The sequence below is a fragment of the Poromitra crassiceps genome, assembly GCF_964638095.1.
Source record: "Poromitra crassiceps genome assembly, chromosome: 12".
NCBI classification, from domain to species: domain Eukaryota; kingdom Metazoa; phylum Chordata; class Actinopteri; order Beryciformes; family Melamphaidae; genus Poromitra; species Poromitra crassiceps.
The window spans coordinates 38,461,281-38,476,547 of record NC_139632.1 but is presented as its reverse complement, the minus strand read 5'-3'; the positions used below and the strand labels follow the sequence as shown (position 1 = coordinate 38,476,547).

At 45.1% G+C, this 15,267-nt stretch overlaps 1 protein-coding gene across 1 annotated transcript in view; it reads left to right on the top strand.

Annotated features, from left to right (window-relative positions):
- naaladl2 (N-acetylated alpha-linked acidic dipeptidase like 2) overlaps nucleotides 1-15,267 on the top strand; it is a gene marked incomplete at its 3' end in the record, with an annotated part of 362,515 nt that overhangs the window by 305,314 nt on the left and 41,934 nt on the right. Inside the window, exon 14 of the mRNA XM_083647387.1 lies at nucleotides 9,775-9,868. Within this exon, the coding sequence (XP_083503513.1) occupies nucleotides 9,775-9,868 (94 nt within the window). The remainder of the gene's footprint in view (nucleotides 1-9,774; nucleotides 9,869-15,267) is intronic.

Below are 15,267 nucleotides of genomic sequence, written 5' to 3'. Positions count from 1 at the left end.
AACAGTCTTTGGCAGCACTTAGGAAAATGTTACAAAATGCAACATTATCATCATTTATCGAAGAAATTACAAAATGTAACATAAGTGTAGTTATTGATTATTACCAGAAGTTACCAGTTACCGTCTGAAAATGTCTATAATTACCCTGTCATTTCTGTACCATAGAAGTTTTTCTTTTTAGTTTTTGATCATCTTAGTGTAACGGCGTTGTGTAGGTGGTACTTGCAGCAACCCATGTTAAGGGCTTGTCCAGGGGTGGATTCGAACTGCCGACCCTCGGCTTGGGAGTCCAACATGTTAACCGCAACACCAAGAGAGCTAGCTCCCTTGGCGGAGCTGGTTAACATGCCTTTATACTGTACCTGGGGAGTGAGTTTAACCAATCCACTCGCTACCACTCGGGACTCACGAGGAATCCACGCTGATTCAACTCGGTTACACTAGCATCATGTGCGCTATCACTACAACACACATTTCCCCTCTCTTCCCTCCCCCTGCAACACACATTCTACTGTTTTTAATGTGCATACGGTCCAATCCCCTGTAAAGGCTTGTAGGCCCTGTGTGAAGCAGGAGAGGGGAGGAGAGGGATGAGGAGAGGGGAAGAGAGGAGAGGGGAGGGGAGGGGAGAGGAGGAGAGGGATGGGGAGGGGAGGGGAGAGGACAAGAGAGGAGATGAGTGGAGAGAAAGAGAGGGGGAGAGGAGGGGAGAGAGGAGGAGAGGAGGGAGGGGAGAGGAGAGAAGGGGAGATGAGGAGAGGGGAGAGGAGATGAGTGGAGAGAAAGAGAGGGGGAGAGGAGGGGAGAGGAGAGGGGAGAGAGGAGGAAAGGATAGGAGAGAGGAGGAGAGGAGGGAGGGGAGAGAAGGGGAGGGGAGAGGAGAGAAGGGGAGATGAGGAGAGGATAGGAGAGAGGGGAGAGGACAGTGATGACAGCCATGTTCCACCATCCCACAGAGGAGGGAAGTGGAGAGGACAAATCAGAGACAGAAATATTGAGACAGTGACAATGAGGGCAATTTATTTCCAACCCTCGACTCTCTCCCCTTCAGTTTCATCCACTAGTCTTGTTTTTGTTCCTTTACACAGCAATCAGACTGACACTCAAATTCAAGCCTTGTTTGGACTGAGCGATCCAACCCAATTACAAGAAGCACTACAGGTTAAACACACCCTCAACTGTGAGTTAACGATGAGTTTTGTCCTGGAAGAAAATCCCTCTGACCAGTGAAGAATGTTGAGTGGTCCCACATGACATGGCTGTTATTGATAAATGATGATTGAGTTGAAAGATGGCGGTGTGTGAACCAAAATGCAAAATGACACGGCAACAACTCATCCTCTTGAGTTGATTTACGCTAGTTATTTTTTTATAGTTGATTTACCGGGCAGTTTTTTATAGTAGTTGGGATGTTTAGCTATACGAGATCAAGTGTGGATTGTGGCTTTGTGATCCGTCCGAATCGCCTGTTTCTACAAACCTAACTTCTAAACGTCAGAAATTAAGTGAAAAGCTGTCAATATTCTTTCCGAATCTCATTCTATAAACAGTGGAGTAAAGCTTCTGGCATACTCTTCGCGCACGCGCTGGAGGCGGGGCTCCGAGCAGGGCGCGCGCAATCTGCGCGGGCCAAAACAGAACATACTCAGTGCGCAGCTCCAGGCTCCAGGCAGTCTAAATGAAATTGAATGTAACGTTCCCAATTCTATGTATTAAATTATAAAAAACGACCCTCAACATTTGGGAAGGCTAAGCCACACAACTAGTTCGTTATAATCGAACGCCATGCTTCAAAGGCAACTTTACGACGGTGAGGACTCAATCACAGCAGATATCCACTGATAGCCTACCACGGAGATCTCACAGGCACAGGCAGCAAAACCCGTTGCGCTGATAGAAAAATCTCCATGGACGCGCTGCGCTCAGGCCTCGCCCCCCGACACGCCCCGTGCGATTACGTCATAATCGCCGTGCGCCCTATGCGCTTGGCTGGGCGCGAAGAGTATGCCAGAAGCTTAATGGGCCCAATTCCTTCAGACGGTTTATGGATCTACAAACTCATCTGATGTGATGCTCCATGTTGCTTTACGCAGGAAGTCCTCTCCTGCACCAGTGAAGGAAATGACTGTTCATGGATCTTGATGGTGAATTCTAGTTTTCTTGCCATTTTGCCACCCGAAACATAATACCCAACCCATGTGTGAATGCAACTAGCTAAATTATAACAACTCCTCTGGTTCTGACCAAAGCCAATTATAGCTTAGAGAAAGTAGGAGAGGAGTATCCAGAGGAGGAAGATGAATTGAAACAATAAGATCATTAAGGTCAAAGGTTGATTGAGTGATTCTTTTATAAACATATCAAAAATGTATGTACAGTAGCAATGAGTTCTAGTCAAACAAATCTCAAAGTGACATTTAAAATGTGTCCTGTGTATCAGTGGGTTTAATACAGTATGAATGTTCCTAATGCTTGGATAGCCTAGCCTAGCATAACAAAGTGAAGCAAAGGAAAACCACAGCCTGGACTGATGCTCATCCTCATACAGTATTCAGCTATTTCTTCATGAGTTCTTACGTGGTATGAACACCAGAGAAGAAGAGTTCTTAACTGGTATGAACATCAGAGAAGAAGAGCAGACAAGTCCGTAGACAACGGACAACGGTGCACATCCAAAACAAGACACAGACTCTAAATAAGGTGTGGCCGATGATGTCATAAATCACTGATGATGTCACAGATGTCATCAGTGATGTCACTTGAGCAATTGTGACGTCAGTGACAGTGATGACATCACCTGTGGCCAATCCTATATTACTATAATTGGAGAGCTGTGTGTCCGTGTGTGCCCGGTTCATCGGCTCCAGTGTCCCTAACCTAGAATTGAGTGCGTGCAGTTTGTGAAAATTCTGTTGATCTTAATATGAAGCGAGGCTCAGTTAGCTTTGCACAGAAACAGCCCGAGAGAAATTATTTTTACTTTTATACTTGATTACATTTCATAGTTACTTTTGCTTGAGTAAATAAGATGAATCAGTACTTCTCTACTTTTACCAGTCTTTTTTTTTTTTTACACAACTACTTCTACTTAAGTAAAGCGTGTGTGTACTTTTCCCATCTCTGATTAACACGCAACAGCAGCGATAGCCGCATGTGGTCCTCCTGAGATGCGTATACATAGTTCATGAGTTGTGCATTTGCAGGACCACCACTGGGATATAAGGACTAGTTGTGCACCAGGCAGGAACAGTGGTTTGTGGTGAGGCTGTGAGCTGAGCAGAAGGTGTGACTCAAGCATCACAGAAATGTTCTCTTGCCTTTTCCAGCGGTCGCCTTGTTAGCTTGACATCGTTGACTCATGGCTATTGCTGCTAGGCAACTAGCAGTCTGCCACACTCACCCCTTTGTGTTGGATGTCTCACATGGAGGGGAATGGCAGGTATTTGGAGCCACCACATCTTAATTTAACGAGCTCTTCCGAAACCTTAAACCAGGAAGTAAATCTACCGATGAAGATTATTGATCTAACATTACAGTAGTGTGGCAATGAAGTAAAAAAAAAAAGTCACAAACTGTAATGAATATAACTCAACCTGACTGTACTGTTTTCATGAAAGTACTGTATTAGGTTAGCGTAGGTTAAGCTGTACATGTACATGAGCTTGATTGTTTTACTAGGTAGTAGAGAGAGACACTGTGGAGCGCGTCATCATTCAGAAACCACACCCAAAACAGGGGGAAACAAAAACTCCCCCCCCCCCCAATACTGGCGTTCTATGTCGCGTGCATGGTCGCGTGTTGCACACAAAGATCATATAATACGGAAGATGAACACTCCAACTTACTTCATTGACAGCTAGATCCACATTTTTCTTCTCGTCAATTCTCAGTGGCTTCCTTGTTTTGCTCGGGAGTACAAAAAAACTTTAATGAAGTGAACGGAGAGCTTTCCTCCATGATGGGCGTGGCCTATTTCATGCAGTGTCTCTATAGGTTAGGTTAAGGTAGGTAGGCTAGGGTACCATAGGTTAGGGTAGGCTGTAGAATATCGAGATTGTCTTGCTAAAATCTGCTCTTGCCTACCTTGTGTTTTTCGCTATGCTTATCTGTCTTGATTTTGTTCATTGGTTGTGCTTTTGCTCGTCCGTCTTTTATGAGTTTGTCCAATTGAGTTCATTGCTGGTCTTTCGTTGGACTGATTTAGATCTAGATTTCGTTGGTCTACCTGGACACATTCTCTGTAAAGTCCATAGAGACATTTTTGTGATTTACGGCTATATAAATAAACAAACCTGAACTTGAACTTCCAAATCGATGTTGTATTCCCAGAAATCGGCAAGGTCTGTGGTCAGCAAACCATAATGCTGCATGCAGTCTGAGATCAAATCAAATATAGGCTACATCTACACCTCCACCTTGATGCCCTGTTGACAGCTGTTCTAACTTCCACTCCGCTCCCAATGTCATCTGCCCTTAGCTTCGCTTGTCTTTTACATTCTGTTATGTCACTGGCTCTTTTCTGCCTCTATTCCCCTATCATTATATATATCTCTCTCTCTCTCTTTCTCTCTCTCTCTCTCCTCTGCCCTGGAGAGAGAGGATCCAGAAATAAGGCCATAAATAAGAAATCAACGGCCTTTTCTGTCCTGCTGCATTACAGGCTTTTGACGTATGCTTTCTGCAGTAGTATTACTCACCAGCCTCAAATCAATGCTCTAATCTCCCCCCCTGCCCCCCCCCCCCACCACCACCAGATTGATTTCCTTGGCAGTGACGGCAGAGCAGAGAGGTGCAGAAGAGGTCTGCACGCTGTAGGCCAGTCTCCAAATACCAGGAGAGCACCGTTAAATAGGGGGAGGGTGCTTAGGTAGAGAGTATCTGATTTTCTGTTTGGCTACCTCTTTAAACGACACAGTCAAAGAGAGGAATTGAACGCTAAACAGGAGAACACGGGGTGTTTCAACAGCCATTTACACCTAATTGTTGGAGTTGATGAGGTGTGGATATTCTGCTGATTCACCGAAACCCACCGCTGTTTAGAAGTCAAGTGCAATTCTGCTGGATCAGCCAGGTGGAATGAGAGTTTCTGCCTCTTTTTTGCGTGTAGCTTTTTCATGTTGAAACGACACAGACCTTTAAATGTGAGGCCACTGGTCTGTTTTGCTGAGTTTAAAGTGTTTTTTGTTTGTTTGACTGCGCGGGTCCAGTTTTGCAAATCCGGCCCCGCCCCAGAGCCGGTAATATAACACCCGTGCCCAACCCCGTTACCCGGGATGATCTCAAAATCAAATCCTCCGTCCTGAGGGGGGCGCTGTGGCTGTGTCTTAACCTGACTCAGTACTAAGGCTGGCAGTCTGCCCTCCCCTCTCAGACCAGCCCGGCCGGGTGACCCCGACCCAGCTCCATGGCAGGGGCCAGAGAGTTGGTGTGTGTGTGCGTGCACGCGCGTGCGTGCGTGCGTGTGTGTGTGTGATGTGGGACACCGAGCAGATAAGGTCAGTGTCCAAGAGACTGCTCACCTCCAGACAGACAGCTGGCTCGCTGGCCAGGAGTATAGCTGGCCACACACACACACACACACACACACACGCACACACACACACACGCACACACACACACACACACACACACACACACACACACACACACACACACACACACACACACACACACACACACACACTCACACACACACACACACACACACACACACCCCTATTGTTCTGTGACCTTTACTTTCTCCTCCATCCGCTGGCTGTAGAGCAGAATAAAGAACACTGTTAGGATCTTCTGTTTGTGTCGGTGCATCTACAGAGAATACAACTGCTCACTGACCTTTTGCCCCCATGTATATTTCATATATGTTGGAGGTCAGTCAGGTGTGTGTTGGTGAGGAACACCTCATGAACTCTTTTTCTATACAAAAAAACAACCTCTCCTCCTGGCAGCGTATAGTATAATGTCCAATATCTACGGGCTTAGATATCTTTATTCAGGAGCTCGGTCTAGCAATGTGAGAGCATGATTTATAGATTTCATGTTCAGATTTTGTAAGTATACCCCGCCCTTGGACTCAAGTAGCCCCCGCGTGTGCTTCAATTTGCTCTGCTTTCCCTCAAACTGTGATGCTCACACTCAAAACTTTTCTGCTTGGACAGATTTCCTGCATTCACACTCAAATAGCCCCTACCTACGTGATTGGTATTTGGGGAGACAGCTCAATTCATTTGCATTTTTTCCTGGACATATTTGCAATAAAAAGTACAGTGCAATAAAAAGTAGAGTGCTAAACATTTGGAACAGCCTGTTTCAAAAACCAATCCACCAACAACTCAAAACCCTGTTCCCGTGTGAAGGTCATGAACACTGCAAAGACAGGCGCGTGAAGATGGTTCTGCAGGACAGAAGCTTGAGATTGTTGAAACTCAAGAATCACCTTGCGTTCAAAAGAAATCTGCTGATGTAACCGCTTCAATACTCATTCCGCCATCACTGTACCGACACAGTCATATTGTGTTTACAATACCTTTCCAAAAGGTCGATACACAGGTTAATGCTCTATATAAAGGCCATTGTAAAGTGGCACCCATGTTTCTATTAACTGCATGGGGCGATGCAATTGAAACAGGTATTGACCCGCAACAATGCAGGGCACCCCGTTACAAACGCGCAAAAGTCAATCATGTTTGTCTTCATGTCAGCCATAATTCATTGCATGCATAATGTATCAAAAATATTGATATTGAGATTGTTGATGATTTTTTTTTTCTATTTTGCAAGAACCGAGTGTCACTCCATGGATTACTATCTGTGGACATGTAAATATGTTTACCATACTTGCACTTTCTGATCTGCAGACACGTTTAGCAGAGAAAGAAAGAAAGAAAGAAAGAAAGAAAGAAAGAAAGAAAGAAAGAAAGAAAGAAAGAAAGAAAGAACGAAAGAACGAACGAACGAACGAACGAACGAATGAAAGAAAGAAAGAAAGAATTTCAGTAAATACAATAGGGTTCCTGAACTGCATGCTAACAAAGCCAATTAAAGTCAATAAAAGTATGGGGGGGTACGGTGGTGCAGTGGTAAGCGCTGTCGCCTCACAGCTAGAAGGTCCTGGGTTTGATTCTCACCTGGGATGCTGTGAGCGCTAAAGGAATGCATGCCCGTCCGCATGTCCTCGAGTGCCCACCGCCTGGGTGGGGTCGTCAAAAGGGCCTTTCTGTGTGGAGCTTGCATGTTCTCGCCATGCCCCCTGGGGGCTTCCTTCATATAGGAACCCCACACCAAAAACATGCAATATCCTGGTTGCTGATGTGGTGCCTCCTCTGGTCGTTAAGGGCGCCTGTTCGGAGGGAGGGGAACTGGTTGGAATAGCGTGATCCTCCCACGTGCTATGTCCTACCGGTGAAGCTTCCCCTGTCAGGTGAAAAGAAGCGGCTGGCTAACTGCCCATGTCTCGGAGGGAGCATGGAGCCAGTTTCGGCTCTCCCCAGATCGGCAGAGGGTGGGGATAAAAATGGGTTAAAAAAAATCGGGGGGGAAAATATATAAAATAAAAGTCAATAAAAGTAGAAACAATTAGAACAAAGCTGAAAAAAGTAGAATCAAAGAAAACAACAGCAATAAAACCACAACAGAAGAGTGACATAAAACAATTCCAAAAAGTTTTCGTACATGCATCACTTAAAGGAACATTTCGGCGCTAATTAAGTGGACGCCATCAGTGCTTTGGGTGGTTTGTAGTCGATAGTCCATTATAAATAACGACCACCTCAGAGAATCATGCTGACAGAGAAATGTGAATTCTGCTCACAGAGCCTGTCCCGCAGCGCCTACATGTACCAGTCCAGCATGCATGGTGCTGCTCACAGAGCCTGTCCCACAGCGCCTACATGTACCAGCATGCATTGTGCTCACAGAGCCTGTGCCGCAGCGCCTACATGTACCAGCATGCATTGTGCATGAGGTTGTCAAGGGTCAACCCTCCAGACCAGCTCAGCTTGGCGAGTGGGCGTGTTTACCTGCCAGCAAAAGCTCCCATCACGTTCGCCTTCAGAGAGCACGCATTTCTGATTTCCTGCCAAATATACAAAAACAATCATCATTGCATGTAATGAATGTCACAATAAACAACCCAACAATGGCCAGCAAATTATATTTTACATTCGTGGCCACATACAAACAGCATTTGGTGACAGAAACACTTACCCGCCCTCTCGTTCCTGTTGGCTTGTGTTTCTTTCCATTTATCTTTGGGATCCTGAAGAAAGTTTCAAGCAACTGGAGCACCTGTACTATAGACTGTATTAAATATGGACGTTATGACAGCTCCCCAAAAGTGAAGCCAAAGCATCTTGATCACCCCCTAGTGGCTGGTCCCAGTATAGGTCATAAGTCCCGTCCCCCCTAACATGGAGGGGAGGGGCGGGCATGTTAGCGGATGAGACATGAGCCAAACTAAAAAGTCAAAGTACACATCCGATAAATTTCCCCCTAAGATGGTTTCTGTCATTTTAGGTAGTTCTTATCACACTGATGTATGTTCAGTGCACATGCTTCTTATATTAGAGTTTGTTTTTAAATAGATATGTGATGATATAAAAAGGGTTGATTGACAGCTGTGACAGCCACTCTCAAACCTCCGTCAGAGGGTGCTGCTGAGACGGCTCAGCCCGACTCTACTGCACAGACTCCGCCTCCAAATGACATCACACAAGCTCGACGGCCGCTCGCTGAAACCAGATCTTCTGGCTTCACTCTTGCTTAAGCTGCGTTCACACCGACCTATTAAAGTTTTTCGCTGGCATCGAGTTTACATACAAAGTCAATGCAAACGAGCGATTGAGCGTATATTCGCCTGGGAGAAAAATCGCTGGGCGTCCGAGCGACAGAGACAGAGCGATAGGGAGAAAATACGCTCGTCACCCGAGATGAAATATCCAAACTCGAGCGAAATTACGCTGGCATCAGTCGCTCGCTGTTCAACGCTGATTGGCTGCCGTGTGAGAGCGAGTCAAGGATCACACTGGCTTGGAACAAACCGCTGGTTTATTGTGTGGCAACAAACCGCATTGACAGGATGACAGCTGACATAAAGTGAAGTCTGTCCTACCGGTATGGAGCTCGCATTAGGAGCACGCTGATAGGCTTTAGCTTGTAAACAATGACGGTGGCTCGTAGTGGACAAACAGCATGACATTGCGTAACGTTATAGCCCCCACATGTCCGTCAATTATTGTGCCTGTTGACGAGCGATTTAAACACAGCGACAGAGCGATTCCAAAGGGTTGAATCAAGCGACAGAGAGAAAAATAAATATCTCGGTGTGAACACAGCTTTAGTGGTAGGAAGCGGCGACGCGTCGTCCATATCTTATACAGTCAATCGTACCTTTTGACTGTTTCAATCCAGCTGCGTTTTCGTAGCTCAAGGAGCTTACGGAGCCGTTGCTCCTGTGAGAAGCTCGCCTAAATGTTACGTTTGCTTCGAGGAACAGAAAATCCCCGGCTTAAGTCGTACTCTGTACGGATTATTGTTATGATTTGGTTTTCTGAGGTAGAGACCCATAATAAGCCCTTTCAGGGTTTCTCGTCTCTACCTGCGCTTTACTTCTCTGCATTTTTTTTGATCCATTTTAATATTTATGTGTGCAAAAATGAGGCCCTTGTTCACCTTCAGGTAGCGGAGGAATGTAATGACGCCTCCCCAGAACCCTCTGAATCCGAGCCAGCATGAAGTATTTTTGGACCCACCTTGCTTTCTGTTGTGTTTCTACAGTTGACAGCAGAGGCCATTCTTCGTCTGGTCAACGATCCCGTGCTGCCTTTCTACCCCCTGGACATCGCTCTGGACGTACAAAACAAACTGAAAGGTAACCGTGACTTGACTGTGAGACTGTGTGTGTGTGTCGCACTCAACGCCTCGGGCCTCCGCTAACAGCTTGTAAGCCTGTATGTAGTCGTGTAGTCGTAGTTCCCAACACAGCTGTGAACAGTCTCACATGCTGAAGGGCTCTTCAACACTAACTGCTGTTTTCACATTGAAAAGACTCTTTTGTTGGAGCCTATACGCGTAATTTGGCTACTTTTCTGTCTTGTTAAATGCTACTTGTGTCGAGGTTTCAACAATCCTACTCTTTCCACGGTGAACAATGGCGGGGGTCTATGGCTTTCATAGCCGTTTCCACCGAGTTTGCCTGTTTAAACGTGAACTCGTATTGAAATTGGGTTGTTTTTCTGCCGGCTTTGGAAACTGTGGAAAATTGTTCTCATCACTTGTGCATTTGAAATACAAGTAGTTGAAGATACATGACCTACTCTACCCACCTATTGTATTCCATGATGGAAACAGTGTTACAATTACAAAGGATATTTCTCGGGGCCTGTTTCGGGTTCAGTTCTGTTGTTCACTGTCCAAGTTTCATTTAGTTTTGTAATAAAAGTCAGAACAGAGGAGAACCCAGAGGAGTCCATACATACGCCAGTCTCAAACTATTGTTTTCTTTTGACTTCTACTATTTTACTGTTAAAATTGGTTTGGGATTTGGGTGTCACCAGCAGCATTACATAGAAAACATAGGGCATTAACAAAACTATAACAGACTATACAAACAGCAAAGTAATATCAGACAGTCCCATACAGCAGGAAAAAGGATGCAATAAGTATCCACCTTATTTCTAGCTGCCATGATGCCTGACGTGAAATATGGGTGCTTCTTCCGGTGTCATCCTCCCAGCCCCCTCTCACCTGACACAGACACAACATAGCCCCTCTGTATGCGACAGCTGCAGGCGAACGGAGCAAATCACGTCCAGCTTGGCAAAAAAGTCTCGTCGATAAATATCCCGAGTTGTTCAAAGAGCAACAGAAATAGCGGACGTGATAGATAAAATCATTACATTCCCTCCAACAAGTGTTATTTATTGTGACAAATTTTTCCCAGTTTTAATGAGGAAATGCGCCAGCTGCAACAATCAGTCAGGTTCTAGACCGGACCTTGCACCCATAATTATTTTACAGCGGGCCATTCAAAAATAAGGTGGATTAAAAACCATACATAAAGTCAGTATCTCATGACCGTCCACACTGTAGCTGTAACCAGGCCTCTACCATATCACCATATCATACCTCTACCATAATACCCAAAGGTAGAAGTGACAGTTATGATGGTGGCACTGATGTTGCACATAGTGACATCTTTGTCAGTGCTTACCAGCATGGAATGTGCCATTTGCAAAGTATTGGATACTGGACAAGAACACTGCAGTACTGTGTGTGTGTGTGTGTGTGTGTGTGTGTGTGTGTGTGTGTGTGTGTGTGTGCGTGTGTGCGTGGGGGGGGGGGGCAGCCGGCTGCTGTCCTGGACTTTTATGCAGTGGCATAACTCATCTCCACCGGCCGTCCGGCCGGCCATCCGGCCAGCCAGAGCATCAATCCCTAACACACACACACACACACACAAACACACACACACACACACACAGAGCGAAACAACCTGCTAAACACACACATGAACCATCACAAGCATGTCGTGCACAGTCATGAAGATACATTAACAACACATGAACTTAGAATGTGCTTACGCACGCACACACACACACACACACACACACACACACACACACACACACACACACACACACACACACACACACACACACACACACACACACACACAGCATTGTCATTAGGCCCTCCTGCACACACTGCAGGGACAGGTGAGGTGCGTAGTGGTGGTGTAATCCTGTGTGTGCAGGCTTAGCGCGGTGCTGATCTGAATATACATCTCTATAGATCTGCTGCCATAGAGCCGCTCCGTCACGCTCAGTGAGCAGGGTTTATTTTCAGACGTCTTTCTTCATCTCGACGGCGTGTTTGTGTCAATAATGTGCCGACACTCTGAGGCTTGCGTGTGAATGGAATTTCACTCAGGGCTGTGTGACATTTTATTGACAGGTCTAAGCCTGGCTGGGTTTCTGTGCTGGGGGCGTTTTCGTAAGTTAACAAATTCTTAGTTTGTCTTTACAACAGATCACCATGAAAACAGGCAAAATAACCCCATTTACATGATGCTACTACTGTATTATCTGCAACAGCACTGTGTGGTAGAAACACTTAAAGCAGAGCTACTGACAGTTAGAATAATGATAATAATAATCATATTAATAACTATATACAGCAGCTTTAAAACAGAGTTTACAAAGTGCTTTGATTGTCAAAATAAAAGCTGAATACTCAAAATGTATTTAAAAAGCAATGGAACAGTGGGAAGCAGGACTTAGATGAATTAGATGTATGATAAATTCAAGATAAAAAAAACAACAAGTTGCAAGCTAAATTATCAGCCATATCTCCTATTTAGACTGTTAGTACTGGATTAGCTGTGGATGTACAATGAGAAAATGACAAACTCAATTCATAGATTCAGGATGAATTTTTTATTTCAAGGTTAAATAAGAAATAGCTTTAAATGTGTATGTTGACATATACTTGCCAAAAAAAAGTGTTTTTTTTGGTCAATGTCTGCAGTTGACCAATACACATACTGTACCTGTAGCACGTGAAACACCAGCTATTAATCATAGATGCTATCTGATATTAATGGTTTCACAGCTTCGGACCAGGTGTGTGTGTGTGTGTGTGTGTGTGTGTGTGCGTGCGTGTGTGTGTGTGCGTGTGCGCGTGTGTGTGCGCGTGTGCGTGTGCGCGTGTGTGCGCGCGCGCGTGAGAGAGAGAGAGAGAGAGAGATGCTCCCTCCCAGTAGTATCAGCGTGCACTCTGCGTGTCATTCATTGTAGCAGTGAGGCAGTTCATTCAGCGCTCAGGTCGACTGGCTCTGTCTAAGCATGTAAGCACAGTCCCATTAAGACGAGATGGAGTGGTTCTGCTTCCCCGTCTGAGACTAATGGACAGATTATGACCCGAGAGAGAGAGAGACAGAGAGAGAGAGAGAGAGAGAGAGACAGAGAGAGAGAGAGAGAGAGAGAGAGAGAGAGAGAGACAGAGAGACAGAGAGACAGAGAGAGAGAGAGAGACAGAGAGACAGAGAGACAGAGAGAGAGAGAGAGACAGAGAGAGAGAGAGAGAGAGATGAGTGATTATTCTACCTGCTCTGTCTGTTTCTCCATCACTTTCTCCCTTGTTTGACCCTCCTCCCCCACCCCCCTCAGCTCCTCGCTATCTCTATCAATTCAATCCAGAGCTGCTTCATTGGCAGGAAAGCTGCACTTATAGGGTTGGGTAGCGGAACCCAGTACCACATGGTACCGGTACCTTTACAACCGGTACCACTATGGTACCCACTGTACCTTTACGACCGGGACCATACAACCGGTACCTCTACCTTTACTTTACCACCTTCACTAATGTTATCATTTGGAGTGTGCCACTTGAAATCCTCTTTAAATGAAAAAATCCACTATCCACTTCAAATTAAAAAAAAATATATTGGTTCAGGCACCGCTTAGGCATCGTTTGAGCAGTATCGTTTTATCACCGGTATCGGAAAAATATGAAACGAAACCGATCCCTAGCGCTCAGTAATTTCACACGCTGCTGATGTCGTTCTCAAGCAAATGACAAAGTATTATTATTCCAGTGTTTAGGATAGTGATATTATACTTTACTGCTCTCTGTTGAGAAAATGTGACTTGTTGTTGCAGTTCCCACTGCGCACCAGTAGAGGTTGATAAAGGACATAGATGCACCGTTACATGCAAACGTGCTTATTGCCACAGCAAATACTGTAAACAACAAAGAACCAGCAAACATGGCAATAACAAAACAGCAAATAGTTCAATCCAGTAATATACTAATCCATCACTAGATTTTCCTTTGTTAATTTCCCTCTGCAGGTCCTTGAAAAGTCTTAAAAAGTATTAAAATGTCTTAAATACAGCCATGCCATGCCATGCGCCCACTCTTAGATTCATACACGAACATACGATACAATATGACACGTTTAATTTTCATCGCATCAGCTTGATATACCGGTAAACATAATTAGATTGTGTCCCTAAAACTACTCATTTCCAAGTGCCATTTTACTTAAGCTGCCATTTATTTTTAGCACTTTCATTTGCTGCGTTCAGTTAGAGAGAGAGAGAGAGAGAGAGGCTGCTTTTGACACATTCTCAGTCCTTTATTGCGGCAGTTAAATTGGTCTTAAATTTAATTCCGGGTGGTATTATGAAGATCTTGAAGTCATCAATTGGGCTTTGTGACACCTGCAGATACCCTGCCTGCATCGCACCAGGCTGCTCCTGCTCAACGGGCAAACAGGTGGCAGAGACGCAACCTTTTACCTCCAGCAGGTAAAAATAAAACAGAGGCACCAGTGAAATAAATAATTCTTGGTGAGTTAGGGTTGTGTGCGCGCGCGTGTGTGTGTGTGTGCGTGTGTGTGTGTGTGTGTGTGTGTGTGTGTGCGTGTATGTGTGTGCGTGTGCGTGTGTGTGTGTGTGTGTGTGTGTGTGTGTGTGCGTGCGTGTATGTGTGTGTGTGTGTGCGTGTGTGTGTGTGTGCGTGTGGTCTGTGGGTGTTTTAGCAGCCCCCTGCAGCGGAGGACCAGTGACACTTAATGGATTCTTCACAGACACAGCAGAGCACTGCAGTATTCATGGCTGACAGTAATGGAGGGAGCGCAGATCAAAGAACCAGAGCTAATTGAAATCCTTAAAAACCTTTTCTTCAACTTTCTTTTTAGCCCTTATTCTTTTCTCTTGTTATTAAAAATGCCTTTGGTCTAATCTGTCCTGACAAGAATCTTTATTAAACTAGTGATTGTGTTCGCCAAGCTCCCTTTGGCCTTCAAACTGTAATCAAAGTGTGTGTCTGTGTGTGTGTGTGTGTGTGTGTGTGTGTGTGTGTGTGTGTGTGTGTGTGTGTGTGTGTGTGTGTGTGTGTGTGTGTGTGTGTATGTGTGTGCCCACATGATGAATTAATTATTTCTTATGTAAGTTGTTACTTACCAGCTATTGTTTGATATGCAGATTGGAGTTTTATTCATACAAACAGAGTAAGAGCCTCTCTGGAGGCATACATAAGCTCATTGGTTGAGTTAAACCGTAGTGGGTGGAGCCACTGTGATGTTCTACTGAATCCCAGTGAAAAAAGGAAAGATACTGTATAAGCAGAGGTGTAGTGGGCAGTAAACACACATAAACTACTGCCTCTATATGAAATGAGATTGAGAGTGTACTCCTATTTTCACATCAAAAATATCGGTCAACAAGGGGACACAAGGTGGGAAAACTACCCAACTTGGGTACC